This window comes from Miniopterus schreibersii, assembly GCF_964146895.1.
Source record: "Miniopterus schreibersii genome assembly, chromosome: 4".
Classification (NCBI taxonomy): domain Eukaryota; kingdom Metazoa; phylum Chordata; class Mammalia; order Chiroptera; family Miniopteridae; genus Miniopterus; species Miniopterus schreibersii.
In genome coordinates this window covers 58,075,483-58,092,755 of record NC_138105.1, presented here as the reverse complement: position 1 = coordinate 58,092,755, position 17,273 = coordinate 58,075,483, and the positions used below count along the sequence as shown (strand labels likewise).

Sequence of the window (17,273 nt, the reverse complement as noted above, 5' to 3'; positions counted from 1 at the left end):
TGGGATTAGTATTAGAGTCCTTCTTAAGGGGAGAGGATAAAGACCTAACTCCACACTAGTTAGAAATGACTGGTACCTGGTCAAATCAGTCCTTCTGACTAATCTCCACGGGGCTCAACTGTGAGAAAATGAGGAGCCTGTGAAGGGCAGGGAGGCGGGGCTGGAGACCAGATGGAAGAGAGCTGCCTAAAGTGGTTCTCAGGTCACAAGGGCAGATTTCATCTACCGTGGTTTCCTTAGCCCATCCTGTGTAGGGCCAGCCAGGGTGATGAGGAAAGATGCCTCCTCTAGTTTGTCTTCAGTGTAAGAACTCTCTGGCATCCACTGAGAGCAATATCTTCAGAATGACAAATGGTTATAATTTCTCCCTTAAATTACAGTTTTCCCACAAACTGTCAACATGAGGTTTCCAGAATATTGAGAACCAAAAATATTAGGGACTTTAATTTTAAAACTTGACCTCCTGAGGAACTTGTATAAGCTGGATGTTACATATCCAGTTTAGGTGCTGGTCTTATGGCCAGGAATAATAGGCACTAATTATTGTGTCAGCCCAGAAGAGACCCCGCCCCTCTGTCCTGGTGGGTAAAACTACACACACACACACACACACACACACACACACACACACACACACACACACGCCCTGTGATTCTGTGGGGCTGCCAATCACAATGAATGGGGCAGGAGCAGCTGCGAACCAGGCTGGGACAGGTCAAGTCTTTTGTAAGGTGGTGAGACAAGCACTACCTGTGGCCACGGTTCTTTCCTACCCAGTGTCTGGGAAGATGAAGCCACCCAGATGGGAGAAGTGGAGACCAGAGACAGAAGTGAGTCAGAAGGCGTTCAAGGCTCAGATCCAGCCATTCCAGAAACGAGGCCCTTGTCCTTTCTGTAACTGGGTTGTGTGAGCCCATCCAGCCCCCTCTTACGTGGGCTGCCCTGAATTGGGTTTTGGTCACTTAAAATAAAAAGGTCCTAAACTAAGCACACAGGATGCTGAGTTGGTTGGAAGGTGACTTCAGCTATAACCCATTTTCCTATTTTTCTGATTTTGAGCAACATATTTTGCCTTTTAATCCTCCTGGTCTCTTTTTAGAACATTGGTTAAATAGCATTTCCCACGAACAAAAAGAGCTTGGAGTTAGAAGTCCTGGGTTTAGATTCTGCTTCAACATCTTATTGACAATGTGACTTTGAACAAGTCATGGAAATACCTATTTCCTTATGTGTAAAGTGGATACTATAATACTTAAGAGGGCTGCTCACAGAATTGTTAGAAATATGAAATAGAACATATAAGTGAAATTACTTTGTAAACTGTAAATGCTAGACAAATGTAGGGCATCAATTAATATGAGCAATGGCATTTTCAATACCATTCTGAAATAAAGTTATACCATTTCATTGGGTAGTATTTGAAGAAAACATTTTGACACCTTGGAGAAAAAACCTATAGAAACATGCATGTCCTCTCTATACTCCCTGATGGGCTAAGAGAAATTCACTTGGGTCTTTAAGCATCCAGGCTCTAGAAGGTAAAGGATTCCTTTAGAGATACATATTTTAGTATGAATTAGTTTAAATGCCAAAGTTTTTTGTTTTAAAAAAAAAATATATCCTCATTGATTTCAGAGAGAGGAAGGAAGAGGGAGAGAGAGAGATAGAAGCATCAATGATGAGAGTCATTGATCGGCTGCCTCCTGCACGTCCCTCACCGGAGATCGAGCCCACAGCCCGGGCATGTGACCTGACCTGGAATCGAACTGTGATCTCCTGGATCCTAGGTGGATGCTCAACCGCTGAGCCATGCCCGGCTGGGCTAAATGCAAAAGTTTTTAACATCAAATACCTAGTTTAGTGTTACCATATTAGAGGAATGGGAATTTTCATGGAGAAAGGCGAACCCATACTGAAGCAACAGACGTTTGATGAGGAGTGGCGTCGGCCGGGTGCTTCAGGGAACACTTTGGCAAGGATATTGTTGGTCGGTTGGTGGTGCGGGGATGAAGGAAACAGGATGTAGGAAGTGAATAAAGACGGTGAAGTGTCTCCTTAACATCCCAGCTAAGAGCTGGTCTTGTCTTCTCACTTCAAAGAGATCTAGTAAGATATGCTCTCTACGGAAACAAGGGCCCAGGTTGAGTTCCACTCTAACCATCCACCCACACTGCCATCCAACTGAGAGCAGAGCTGGTGGGATGGAAGAACGCCAAAGAGAGACGCTTGTCTAATCCTGGGCCTGAGTTACACACTTGCTGAGGAAGGCAGGGACTGGCCCACAGGACTGGCCCCAGGTTAGTTCTGCTCTTCGGAGAGGTAGTCACCTCTTCGGAGAGGTAGTTTTCTGCTTGTACACAACACATCTTTGCAGGTTAGAGAGAATGGTGGCAATTTAAACTTTATCACAGACACAGACCATTAAATCAGAGTTTGCTGCTGGTGGAGATAGTAAAAAGTCAAACTAGAAAGGCCTTTAGAGTCTCCAGAAGCACTAGGATGGTCCAATTTAAAATATTTTAGCATGCTACTAATACAGTGAACACCTCTTGGTGGAACTACATTCTATGTCTGTTTAAAATCCCAATTCGGTTTTGTTGAAAACCTGGGGGTAAGTAATTAACTTCCCACAATTCCCACACAACGTTCTTTGAAACAGGGAGATTTTAGCATTATTGATGTCATATTACAGATACATAATTATGTGTCTGAGAATCACCCTGCTGCTGGAGAGTGGTGTCAGGCAGACCTAGGTGCGAATCTCAGTTCTGCCACCTAATTGTGTGGCCTTGAGCAAGTTAACATTCACGAGCCTTCATTTTCTCAACAGTTAAATAAAGATAATAATTATTAGCTGGAGGATTGTTTTGAGGATTAAAGTCAATCTAGGACAGTAGCTGCCAATTAGAGGAGGCTCAATTAGTGACAGACACCATTATAGCAGTTATGATTAGTAATTTTCTGACCTTTGACTGAGGTTGCAGTGGCAGGTCCTAGAGTTTGGAAGATGGGCCACAGTAACACTCCTTTGATAGGCATTTCCTCCCTCAGAAGTAAATGGTTGCTTAAAAGACAACCTCCAAAGTCACTTTAGACTATCTTAATGCTCAGATTTGTACCGAGAGCTTTAGGACTTTAGAAACCATCAAGGTCAATACTCTTGTGTTTTACTGAGGAGGAGCCCAAGTTTCAGAGAAGTAAAGTAATTTTCCAAGATGACAAATGAAGCGAGTGGCCAACCTGTGCTCTGGCCCTACCTAAAGCCTGTGACAGCCCCTCTGGCTGGCCTTTCACAGCTCGCCAGAGCCCGCTCGTCCACTGCTGTTTCCATCCATCTCCCTTGTGTGCTTTTACACAGATTCCTGTCCCTGGAAGTCATCTGTTCTTTCTTTCCCTGACACTCACCCACCACCTTTCTCTTCTTGTGCTAATCTCTCGAGATGTATGCCAGATCTCACACCTTCCAGTTTTCTCTGCCCCAGTTCCTTTTGGCAGATTAACCCAGAGCAGTGTGGTTCACCTCCACTGTCCGATGCATCACAAGGTGTTGTAGGTGTTTATGCCTTCCTCTTCCTCAGCAGACAAGCAGAGAGAGCAGAGATAAGCCTTAATTTATTTCTTATCATGCTGGGTTCTAGGTCACAATGAAGTAACTGCAGCCTCCAGGCCTGCCCAGCAAATGTTCATTATTCCTATGGTAAATCAATGAATCCAGGCCTTTTGATCTCTACTTTTGTTTTCTACCTTTAGTGCCAGCCATTTATCTCCTTGTACCTCTCTAAAGTGTCCTTGAGCATCTTGGGTACCTATTGTTTTTCTGTCTCTATGTTCTTTAGGGAGAACCTTGCTAGAAGGGATAACAGAAATATTTTGTCACTATATCAACTAACCTCTAAATAATGCCACAGGGTGGCTGCTTGATGATTTTACAATCAAGGTTTATTTTGTCTTTTTTTAACTTGGGGTACCTTGGACAGTTGTTTGTCTGGAAGCTATTTGTCTTGATTTGCAGTACACATTACTTTTAAGAGTCAAAACCTTTGTTTTGACCTTTGGTGAATGCTTTCCTTTACAATGATTTACCTTTCTTCCCAGCAGGTGGCAGTGTAACACAAACAATAGCCTGAGCAAACTGTAGTGTTGAGGCTCCCTTTAGCAACACAGAAACAGGAGTCTCATTCTAGATTAGATTTCTACAAAAGTCTAAAATAAAAAGATAGGGTCTTTCTAAAGATTTGATCTATCAGTCATCTTTTCACTGCCAATCATTCTCATATATTACCTCAGGTAGGAAAATTTAGCCCTGGTTATATAAGCATTCTGTTATAGCTGACACTTGGAAATATAAAGCAAAAGAGGATCTTTAGGAAAAATTTTCTTTAACAATTTTAGTATATACATTAGTCTTAATGAACTTTTTGTGACTATATTAGGTTCACTGCATTATGTTAGTTTAGGTAAAATTATTTAGGCTGTAGATGTGACTAGTTGAGGAAATGGTCTTTCTGTGGAATTTATTTGAATGTGTGTAAGTTCTATGTAACTTATGTATAACACAGATAAATGTGTACATTTATTGGGTCATGTGTCTTTCAAAGAATTATATCAGCTGCCCAGAATTTCAGTTTATTTGATAAACAGTATAGTATGTAGAATTAGTTTTTTTTTTTAATTTAGCTTTTAAGATTTTGTTGTTATCCATAACATCTAAGGAAGTTCTTAAATAAAACTGAAAGGAAACATTAATCAGACCAAGAAGAATTATATGTCAGAGGAGCCAAGAAATAGTTCTCAGAGTGAGCTTAGTTAAAACTTTGATACCAAGAAGCAAAGGTTAGAAGCACATCAGCAAGCCAGAAATCTATTACTTAAAGGGCATTTCTGTTATTTATTATTCTCTGAAAAGGCAAAGAATAGAAAATTACTCAATTGTGATTAATAAAAGTCATTATTTATGGTATTCCAATTCACTTGTGTATAAATATGCATTCAAATGTCTTTAGTGTATTTTCTCATTCTGGAGGCAAGAAAAATCATCCTATTGTGGATCTAGCCCCTGTCTTTCCACTTACTGTCTAATAAATATTTTAACTTCTATTTCCATTGTGAGTCAGAAAGTAGACAACAGACACCAGAGCCTGAGTAGCAAGGAGGTGCCAAGGGATGAGTGGAAGGACAAACCTAGCATAGAGCATCCCTACAAATACTGACTCTTTGCTCATGTATTCATACAAGAAATACTGAGTGCCTACGTCAGCAGCCACCGTGTGAAGTGGTAAGGACACAGCCAGCCAGACAGGCAGACATGTTCCCTGCTGACATTCTTGTGGACTGAACCCTGTCTCTCTTCCATATGTTTTCTGCTCGTAATAGTACATTTAGATGGATGGTGAATGACTTGTATTCATCTCTACTTTTGTAACTTTTCTCTCCTGGGTTCCATCTCATGTACACACAGAGGGAAGGCAAGGTGAAAGTACACAGGACACCATGTGATGATGGAGGATCAGAGTGGCTCACTTACAAGCCGAGGAACACAGGAGGCTATCAGGAGCTAGGAGAGAGACCCTGACCAACATAAGGCAGCTTTTTAGAATGAATGGGTGGTATGGTGAGGTTGGTTAGTCTTGGGGCATGAGATTAAACCTACCAGATTAACCTGCATATGTGTGGAGGAGAGACAAATGTTCTTGCATGTTTGAGGGAAAGACAAGTGGTAGGTAGATGAGAGTTAAAATCTAGAGGACCAGACAGGGATGGCCATGATGTAGGGTCAAAGAACCCATCTCTGAGGTTTAAGACCGGAAAGACCAAAGCTAGGGATCAGTTAGATGCTGAAACTGGGTCTCCAGGGCTAGTATTTAGCAAGAGCTTAGAACCTAGATAGAGTTGAGTCCGAGGGGGGGTGAACATACTATGCCAAGAGACCAGACAGAGACATGACAACCATGGACACTATAGTGAGGGGTCTAGTGAGAACAAAGCCTCTTTTTAAAGATCTGCTATGTTAAATCTGAATCCAGCAGAAGCTAACTGAGAAAGATAGAACTCCAGATGACCCCTCTCCCCTATCATCACTGTACCTAGTATCAAGGCACCATCCTGGAGAGGACACTAGAAGAAATTTGTGCTGGGCAACTTGGAAAGGAAAACAGTCTTGATACAGAATATGAGTTTTGAATGGACTGACACTGAATTGAAATTGAGAATTTACCTGTAAGAGACCAAGTACCAGATCGGAAGGAATTTGTTTGAAGAGATCAAGGGCTAACTGCTCTCCAGTGACCTCGGACCCAGGAAAGAGGGCCTAGGCTCTGATCAACCTTGGATGTTCTCCTCCCCACAGGATGGGCAGCCCATGGAGACTGCACACCTCTTGTCAACTGGGTACTTGGGTCTACAATATTCCCTAAGCAAATGATTCTGAGCCTGCTTCTAAGGCCTTGGGCATTCTCTTCTTTGACTCTCTTTCCTGAGACTCCCCTCCTGTAGCTCAGAGTTTGTATCTTGGGGCTGAAGGGTGGTCAAAGAATGGCAATTTTGTAGATAGATCAGGACACGTGGGCTTTGGTGTTCACCTGCCCATGTCCATGGGCTGTTGAGGTGCAGGGGGAATACGTAGGAAGAGATAGGGGTCTGCCATGGGCTGGCGTATTGCTGCACACTGCCAGAGTGAGCTGTAGAACTTCAAGGGGGAATTCTACATGCAAACCTGGCCTTTCAGGTTAATTTGAAGGTATATTTATCCAGGTAGGAGGATAGAACAAAATTCATTAGTTTGCTAGTTTGATTAATAACTTCTAAATGTTTAGACATAACCCCCACGGGCCTCCATTTGCGCTCTTGCCCTAGGCCCTGCATGTGTTAGGAGCAGGTCTGCTGCTCTCATGGAAACAGTACTCGGGGACTCCATTGAGTTGAGTCACAAAGAAAGTTACATTTATGTGCATTTGTGTTGTGACTGTATGTTTGAAACCTGTAATATATGCTAGAATTATTGTTGTCTATGAGATGATGACTATTACTGTAAAACGTTAAAATTTAATCTTTAGAGCTGTGTCAAGCAAAGGAAAAATACCTAGCAAGTGCACTTTCTTCTCTAACTTTTAAATCTGTGGCATTGGGAGGGATAGGTGGTGGGAAATATTGCCGCTCCCACATTGGTACTACGTAAGCTCAGGTCCCAGTTGTCTCTTGCCAGTCACAGCCTTCCCCCTGCACTGTCTTCCTCCCCTTACCTGCTATCCAGGCCTGCTTCCTCTTTCCTAGCTTATTATGTGACTCCTTCTTTCATTTATATTTCTAACTTATACTTCGTTGCTCAATTTCTCCACATGCACCACTTTTAGAAGACCTGGGTAAGCTTCCCTCCCAGTCTAGGCAGCTGGGAACACTCTCTGCCCCTTGAGAACCTCCTGCCCCTCTGACCCAGCTCTTCTGATTCCACAAGTAAGACCTGGGCCCAGTTCACTCTCTTCTCCTCCTTTCTGGTTCCTGTTGATGGAAGAACGAGCCAAACTGTGGGAGGAAGGCAACAAACACCTTGGTGTTGCCGCAGAACTGCACAACTGAAGAAGGTTTGAGCTGGAATGTGCCCTTGAGGTCACTTTAGGGTCAGAAACTGCAGCCTAGAGACACAGGGTGTCCACGGTCCAGCCAACATGAGGCCTTCTGTCCTGACAGATGGCCTGGGCCTTTGCCCTCCCAGTGAATTCAGTCATGTGATCGCCCTCCTTCAAGAGTTCATTTTGTCCAATTTTTACTGGTGAGAAACAAAAAAAGACATTTTGTTTTCTCCCTAACATATTTCCAGATGGATCTAACCCAAGAAGTATTAGACCAAAAAAAAAAGAGTTCTTGTTCCTGCCATTTGGCATTATAGCCATTGCTTGATTATTTCTTTGAAGGAGGAAATGAGGGTCTTGGCTAAAACCAGTGCCTCTGTGGATGTGGCCTCGCTGTAGATACTGCTCCTGGATCACGCATGATTGGGGTCAGCGCCCCTATGAAAAAGGCACCAGAGAGCTCCCCTACCCCTTCTGCCAGGTGAGGGCACAGCAAGAAGATCGCTGTCTCTGAACCAAGAAGTGGGCTCCTACTAGACACCAAATCTGCCAACACCTTGACTTTGGACTTCCCAGTCTCCAAAACTGTGAGAACTAAATGTCTGCTGTTTATAAACCACCCAGTATATAGCATTTTGTTATAGCTGCCTGAACAGACTAACACGCTCACCTACTCCCACACACAACCTGGAATGAAGACCACCCACCTCAGAAGACATCAGCATAGACTCACAGCGAGGTATTTTCTCTTTCCCTCTCCTACATATGTATCCTGGTCAAGGCACACACCTAGGTTGCAGGTTCGATCCCCAGTTGGGGTGCATGTGGGAGGCAACTGATCAAAGTTTCCCTCTCACATCGATATATATATTTTTTCTCTCTCCCTTCCTCTCTCGCTAAAAATCAATAAAAACATATCCTCAGGTGAGGATTAAAATAAGAAGGCACCTAAAAGCCAGAGCCACCTCAGGAACTCAGGGATCACAAGAGAACAAGGCAAAGGAAAAAAGATCAGGGTGGCACCCGCATAATAATAGCAGTGGCTGTTAATTTAGGAGTGATTTTGTTAATGTTATTCTGGATGCTAAAAGGAGAAAGTAATAGGGATCATCTTGCTGAGGGGAAGATCATGCCCACGGGGTGAGGGAGGAAAGAAAGTCATTTCTGGGGAGCACATTCTAACAAGGGAAAAGTATTCTCACAAGCCCTGGGTGAGAACTGTTATCAGGTGGTAGTTCCCACAGAGAGCCAAAGAGCCTGGCCAGCCAGCGACAGGGAGAGATGGGTCACTAACAGGTTTGCTTTGGAGCCTGTCTGCCCATGTTGCAATATTTAACTCAAACAGAAATCTTCAGTGGAGTTTCATTTTGGGCCTTTGCTGGAGGTAGGTTTTATTCAATGTTTTGATTAGTTTTAAGACCCTTGAGCCATTTCTATTATTCTCATGCTCTGTAGATTAGAACACCATTTAGAAATTTGACAGTATTTTTCCCTAAACATTTTGTCCTTTTGTGGTTGTCAAATATTGAATGAGATCTTGTTATAAACAGACTAGAAGTTGGCATTGTTGACATTTCCTTCATTAGGAAGAAACTGAAAGCTGACATTTCAACCTATCAACTCTCGTTTGCTCTCCCAGTCAGAACACAGTATGGAAAATAAGGCAATCTGTTTCCTTTCTTGCTCTCATTACAGACTCACTAATGAAATATTAATTGATAAAACTACTTCAGTTAATGGGTGCCTAAGTTTCTCTTCAAAAGGAGAGGAAAAGTATTGATTAACTCTAGGATTTAAAGTCTGAATGAATGAAAGAAGGCATTGATTTGAATCTAATGAGATTATTGATTAAGCCTGAGATTTGAAATCTGAATGAGTGAATGAAGATGTTGATTGGAGTCCTGATTTTGCCTCTTGTTACTAAATTTCTTTGGTTCTCACTCTCTTTATTTGCAAAACTGGAAAAATAACAATAGTTACTTTATCTACTCCAAATGATTATTACAAGGGGTCAAACAGATAATGCATATAACTGTAAAGCACTAGACAAACAGGATTCATGAGGTAGGTTATTTGGTTAGATGAACCGAGGGACTTCTGGAATAATATGAAGTTCAGGCAAGATCTGTGGTTGAGGTTCTGGAGAGCTAAAGTTCGATTTCTCTCTCCTGGAACTCATCTCTAGACTAAATCGATGAACACATTTTCCAGCACAATCACCTCAGAAATTTGAGACTACGCTTTCAAAACCTTAACTGTAGAGAGTTATCTGGTTGGAGACTGAGGCAGCTCATACAACGGTAGTTTGTATGCACCAATTTGACTTTTTGAGGGAAAGGGGGTGAAATTTGGAAACACTTGCTTGAAGATTACAGCAACATTTGACTCCCAGTTAGGAAGTTAGTAGATTTTGAACTCTGTTAATGAACTATATTGAGAAGTAAGTTTATATCATGACCCAGGATCATATATACAGTATAAATGCTATGAAATATTTGAGAAGTAATACTGATACTTAGATATTAGTATAACACTCTGAAACTTTCAACTTAATAACTAAATACTGTTCATGCTCCACTAATTTCACAGGCTTTGCAGGTTGGAAAACACTACTGTAGTCAATAGTTATAGTCACTAAAAAACCCTCAAATAACTGCAGAATAAATGAGGGAATTCAGGTCTTGTCACTTAGGGCCTTTGACTAACTTGCTACAGAAAGGTAACGTTTGCACATATGTTGTTGCAAAGTCCTGGGCTGTGCAATACATTTATATATTACTCTTGAGTTCCTTTCTTTCTATCTTTTCAGCCTCCTCTCCCCTCCTCCCACCTATGCCCCCAAAGCAGCTACTTAAACATTAAATACTGTGAGAGGGATACACAGATAGGCTGCATTCCTTTTGTAGATCTTAAAGCTTTACGTCCAAGAAGCACGTTTTAGCCTCAAGCGCGTCTGTTTATGAGCACACTCGGGTGACTGCTGATAATGGAATTGCTGATGCACCGCTCACAGCTGTTTGGGGAACCATTCTTTTAGCATCAGGAAGGCAAATGCTGTTTTTAACATCAAAGTGGACACCTCCTGGAAGCTACATTTATTATAAAAGGCTAAAGTGTCCACACTCATAGGAATCAAAGGGACTTAAAGCAGAAAGGCAGTAGGATTCAAAGACAAATGCAATTTTGGACAGGACAGCAACGGCCTAAGGAGGTGACAGGAGCAAGAGGTAATTTAATTCTGAAGGGGCCCACTCTGCCAGCCTCTGGGGTTAAACAAGGTGCCTGATACTGTGATAGCCACAGCCGGGGTCTGCCTGACAAAACTTTCAAGTGTCAGTGCAGCAACTGGGAATACTTTTATAATTTGAGATTCCCCTGATAGTGTGTTGAACCCATTTATTTCTGCAGAAAGCAGGCGCTCCATTCTGCTACTGCAGTTGGAGTAAAGTCCTTCTAAGTGGAAGTAAAGGCCACTTAGAAGGACATTACAACCCAGTCCCATTACAGGATTTGAAAAGCCATCGTGGATGACTTCTAGCCCTTAAAACATGGCAACCTCGGAAAGTAACAACTAGACTGTGGCTATTCTGCCAGCTGCTATCTAATAACAGTTCCACTGTACTTAAGGATTTTTTGTATCCTCAGTCTACCCCCAACCTGGCTTTAAATCCCCCCTTCCTTTGCCAGGAAGTCTTAAGAGTACCTCTCAGCAGGGCCCATTTCAAATGCTTAATAGAAACTCCTCCACTTGGATCACTAAAGAACTTCTCTAGTAGTTTTGAATATCCTTGAAATCTTGGCCAAAGCAATTGGAAGAGTGACAAAGGGCCTTCCTATTTCTTCTCAAAAACTCTCCATCAACTTGAGAGTCTGAAGAGGTCTAAGTTCAGAAATTTTGAATACTTAATGAGTATACTTCATATTATTTTTTTTAAGAAAAGATTTCTATCCCTTTTTATCAGGCTAATGTCTTCTGAAATCTCCTTTGCTTTCCAAATAGTTTATCTTTCTAGAGGTTGCAATTGGAGAAAACATTTTCCTGACGTCCATCAAATGTTTATTGTAATTTAAAGTGTTAGTGTTGCAAAAGTGGCTTGGTACCTGGGAGCATCTCTACTGCAAACTTCCACAGCACAGATTATTAATGAAAAGACAATGTTGACTGTAATGCATATGAAACAGACTCTTGGCGGGTGTGTAAAGCCTTGATCACATTTTTCATGCACTAAGATAAATATGTAATAGTCTTAAAATTTTAAAGATTTTAATGAAATCAAAAGGATGTAGTAATAAGGAATAGATAATAGCATGCCTTGGGCAATCTCTGGGCTAACTTTTGGAAAAAGTTCATCATTTACCATTTATGGTCCTAATAGTTTATCAGACTAAGCTCTATTTTGTGTTTTTTTTTTTCTCATTCTTCGCATGCACAATTCTCATGTTCACACTAGAAACAACACACAAGGACTTAGCTATATAGAAATCAATAGATTATTGTAAATTCTTATCTATATAGAACCTAAATTAGTGGCAGGGTTATCAAAGATTATTTATCCTGGATACATCATTTTGATTGATTTCCCCAAGGTAAGTTATGGGAACACCTCTTCAGGAGCACTGCTTTCCTCCTAGAGGGGCAATTCCCAACAGGGTGCAACATAGGCTTAAATACTGGTTCATATTTTATATCATTCCCCCCCCCCCCCAAAAGAAGAGTAGAATACTTAATTTAAATAATCCTTCAGGGAAAAGTGAAAAGAATAGATAGAGCCAATCAAAGAAGAAAACACCTAAGAGATTATCTAAAAGAAGAATGTGCGTTCTTTCTCCATGCATTTTCTGTTAACCCTGCATTTTCCTGATTCTCACATCTGCACACTTTCTCTCACACTTAACAAAGGATGAGAAAGGGTGACCCATGTATTTGTGCAGCTTGTAATTTTTCTACAGCATGTAGGTTTGACCTTTCTCCAATGTTTTGCACATTGTTGCCACCTGTTTTATCCCATTTTATTAGAGATCATTTTTCTCATGGGTCCCAACTTGACACCCTGGAATGAGTTACCTGCCCTCTCTCCCTTGGCCCCTCCCTCAGCTGCTACTCACTCAAAAGGGTCGCTGGGATCTGCCCTCTGGAGCTCTGGAGGGATGGGGATTCTTTTGTAGTACATTTCCCAGTCGAAGGCGCCTCGCATGGCATCCCCAGCTTGTGCCTCATACCCAAAGTGATTGTGGTCAATGACATCGATCATGGGGCACACGATGGTTTTGTGGTTTAGTGCAATTTGGTCTGAAAAATGAAAGCACAGAATAGGAAATGACATGCCTGCCAGGGTCATCTATCATTTTTTTCAGCAAAGAGCAGTCTACAGATCCCTCTAATGCATAATGCTGTCAGCCTGGTTCCCTGTCCTCGTTAGAGCACTTTGTGGGATCTCTGTTTGAATGCTGGACTTAACCGGATGGGACAGTGATCAGGCACAATTAGTTTGTTGTATTTTCTTTTAAGAAAGTTATGTCCCAGAGAGACTTGCAGAAATCCATTTAGCTTTACCTCTGTCACATCTTTGCTCTGACCTGTCCCCAATCTGTCATTCTATAGTGCATCCCACATGTGTGGCGTATAAACGTACTTGTGTTCCTTCAAGCATACAGCTAGAACCTGCTGAGAAAATACTGGCCTGCCTTCTGGAGGTTCCAAAATGTAAATATGGCTTTTTTTGGTATCTAATCTTGTAAGGGCCGTTGCCCCTAAATGCTGACAGTTCATATACAGAATTCTTTGCTCTCAAGCTTACGGAGATTTTGCCAAGTCCTGTCTTGCTACTGTTCTTTGATATGGGCTCTGTTTGTCAAAGCTATACATTCTTATCTTCTCTCATCACATCCAAACATATATTAGATGGCCTGACGCTACTGCTACTATTCCTGCTACTATTAATTCTTGAGCGACTACTAAGGGATCTGAGCTCATGCTATTTCTAATTCTCCTGGCAATCCTGAACAGTGGCTAGTACTATCATTCCCCATTTACGTATGAGGAACCTGAGCTCAGAGAAGTTAAATAACCTGTCAGAGGCCACTCATCTTTTGAGAGAAAGAACCAGGATGCAACTTCTGCTTAGTGGTCCAGTCCTAAAACCTGTGGTCTTTCTTGTTTGATATTATGATTTTCATGCAGCACAAAGGTGAAATCTTTTTCATTTCCAGCTCTGTTCTTTTCCACATAGGCATTATTATAGTGAGACAATAATAGCCAGTGCAGGGAACTGGCATTTGCATACTTTGCTCACCTAGAATAGCTACATGCGAAGTATTTTTTCCCATGAATGTGCACTTAGTCAAGATTTATTATAACAAACAAATACTGTCTGGGGCAGAACTTTTAAGTATGACCATCTGTTTTCTGGTTATTTGGAAGACCTGATGTGGCATGTAGAATAAAATACATTGAAATATCTTTTAAAAATATCATATTGTTTAGAAATAATGAGGCTTGGTTATTTCAGTATCATTATTTTGATGACACTTACAAGCCAGGGTGTGGAAATCACAGAATCCTTTGAAAGATCTCCCTCTGGGATTTACATACCTTTTCATTCATTTGTTCGTTCATTCATTCATTCATTCATTCATTCATTCATTCAACACCTATTTATTGTATAGAAACTTTGTGCCAGTCACTTTTCTAGGGTTTGGGAATACAGCAGTGAACACAATCACAGAAATCCATGTCTTCAGGAAAGGAACAAAGAAATTGATACACATAATAAATAACTAAATTATATTGTATGTTAGAAGGTGGCAAGTGTGATGAAAAGAAAAGAAAACAGGGTAAGGGGCATGTGGAATGCTGACATGTGGAAAAGGTTAAGATTTTAGACATCGTGGTCTCAGTGAGCCTGGGGGTCACCTTAATCTTACTTTAGCTAATTAAAGACAGAGATCCCCAGCATTTTTATCAAGTTAATCTCCACTAAGGGCTCTGTGAGTACCCGTTTTCACCTGGGCAAGCCTCATAATGGATTTTAATCTTTATCTAAATGGTGTTTCCCCATAGATGTCTTTGACAGAGAATACTGTCATTGCAATGTCCCAAATATTTCTTCTATCACCTCTGCAAGTATTTTAGCATTAGGATTTCAGTGACTTTCTTCAATCAAATTCAGAGTCAGGTTGATTTACAAGTTCCTTGACCAACAAGGAGTCCCAAGGTGACCCAAAGAGAATGAGTCTGTTAAATTAACTGTCAACTCTCCCTTCAAATTTCCTTTCAGCTCTCATCCAGCTGTACTCGCTTAGAGTGAAAGCAGCATGACTAATATTTCATCTAAGACTTATGCCTACATTTCAATTTCCAGGGATCAAACAAACAGACTCTTAATGGGAAATTGAAATTCAGGTATAATCCCAAGGTGAAAAATGAACCAAGAATCTGTGTGACTCCGCCTGTTTTTTCATTTTGTATGATGTGTCAAGACACTGATAAAGGAAAATAAAAAAAGATAGTGATCCTGAGCTTGAATCATTTCTTATCCATCAGGCCTACAGGAAATGAAATGCTTTAATGAGAAAAAGCAGGTTTCTCTTTTCTCTCTCTCTTTTTTCCATCTTTTTCTTTTTCTTGTTAGATTCATATGAACAATCAGAGGCTTGATAACTGGCATTTAGGGATTACTTTGGTTCGTAAATAAATTAGGCCTTTTGCTGACTTCTTTAGGTATTCAATACCATATAGATCAAATTCAATTTGAGGGAATCTCACTGTTGCTGATGAAACTAAATTGCTGTGTCCTTGGACAAGGTATATTTAATTAAAAGCTCAGAGGAATCTGTGGCCCTAGGAGCACTGAAACATTCCTGTTGATTAGGATGGCTGGGCAGTCGTCTGTCTGTGTAGGCGTGTGTGGATCTGGAGATGTACTTGGGTGTTTGTTTGCTGATGGATGTTTCCTGTTCTTAATCCTGTATAGTTTCAATTGATTTTTCCCCCCCATGTCTTTTACTAATGGCTCTTTGCTGGTTCTAGCTAAAATCCTACACAGTAAACAGTAGCAAATCATTTTTTTTTTTTTCTGAGGCAGCTATTGTGAAAGCAGTTGTTAAGGCTTGAGCTCCAAATCCAGAGATATATTCACAATAAAAGTTGAATTAGTGAAACCTAGAAAAATAAGAAGGAGCACAATAGGTGCCCAGCAGGAATTTTTAGAAACACATTTTTTTTTTCTTTTCAGGCTTACAATTTGTTCCCTACCCACTACTGGATTTTATATCTGACTTTATTGTGAAATTAAAAAAAAAAAAGTCAAACTCAAACTGAGACACACATTGGTTTTCTGCTTTGAACGGCTTGCAGTTTCCCCCCAGTTTCTAACAGTTCAAGTGCAGTGTGACAGGTCTTTTCCCCTCCTAGTCATAGTAGGAGCAGTCAAAACATGTCAGCTGGATCGCAGCCCTGAGCATTTGAGGGGGTTCTGCTTAAACACGGGGGATTATCGATTTAGGGATCTAGGCTGATGCCTGAGGTGAAAAGAACTGGCATTATAAATCCTAGACAATGCAGGGTGCTTACCATTCCCCTGTATTCTGAGGCCGAATAATTTTCTTTCCTCATTTCTTAATCCTGTAATAATTGTTAAAGCGTGCATGTGTAAGGACGGGTGTGTGTGTGAATTTTAATCTCACTGTAGTTATAGGTAGTATTTTTGGGCACTTTTTCTTTTAGCATTTACCCAGTGAGTACAACTGTAATCAAAGGACACGTGTAAGACAAATGAAACCTTTTCAGACCTTAAGATAGACTGCATGTGGTACTGGCTAAAATGTCAATTTTAATGCAGTTTTCTAGTTACCCATTTGTCCTCAGCAGGGGTTAAGGCAGGATTCAAGGCTCCCACTGTAAACATCATAGGAGGGGGTCTCTAGCCTCTGCAGGCTGCACACTAAGCAGACGCACAGCACACGCTCCCCAGGAGGCCGCTGGGAGGCGCTGTACTCACTCAGGAGCGGCGGCAGCCAGTTCACGTTGACCTCGCAGTGCGAGTCCAGGAAGGTCAGGACTTCTCCCCTGGCCATGGATGCGCCCAGGAGGCGGGTCCGGATGAGCCCTTCTCTTTTCTTGGTGCGAAGGATCCTCACTTTGGAGAACCGGGCCATGTATTCCTCTAACTTATCCTTCAAGTGTTCTAGGGAGGGAGATGCAGAGCGCGTTAGGTGCGGAACCAGCCGGCGGCGGTGCCCGGAGGGCGCGCGCTTCTCATCTGCAGGGCAGGTGCTGATTTTAGGCGCAGAGGGTCTGCCGCCTGACACTTTCCCAAGTCCTCCACAGACTGCACATGCTGCCCCTTGCTGGAACACTGTAGCGGACACCCACACACCAGCTCTCCTGGGCAGTTCCCCTTGGCCAGCGCCTGCCCAGAGGGCATGGCACCCCCACCCTCACCCCACCTCCTGCTGAGCAAAGTCAGATGAACCTCCCAGGCTTAGGGGCTCTTTTCAACAAGAGGGTTCTTTCCAGCAAAGCCTTTGCCTAGTATTGTCTGTGTTGAAAATAATGCATGTAAAAACACAGAAATGTTCTCTCTCAAATTAACAAGGCTCTGACAGCTCTTATACCCCTCTGCTTCCCCCGCCCCCCCAAAACTGGTAAGCAAGATCGGCATCTGGCTTTTGATTTGAAGTGAAAAAGTGCTGACTTTCTAAGAAACT

The 17,273-nt window shown here is 41.8% G+C and overlaps 1 protein-coding gene across 2 annotated transcripts in view; it reads right to left on the bottom strand.

Moving 5' to 3' along the window:
• The window catches only part of GALNTL6 (polypeptide N-acetylgalactosaminyltransferase like 6), a 762,501-nt gene that overhangs the window by 121,313 nt on the left and 623,915 nt on the right, over window positions 1-17,273 (bottom strand). For both annotated transcript variants that reach the window (XM_081135404.1, XM_081135405.1), the window contains exons 6-7: window positions 16,565-16,750; window positions 12,672-12,855 (exon numbers count right to left, since the gene is read on the bottom strand). In XM_081135404.1, the coding sequence (XP_080991530.1) occupies window positions 12,672-12,855; window positions 16,565-16,750 (370 nt within the window). The remainder of the gene's footprint in view (window positions 1-12,671; window positions 12,856-16,564; window positions 16,751-17,273) is intronic.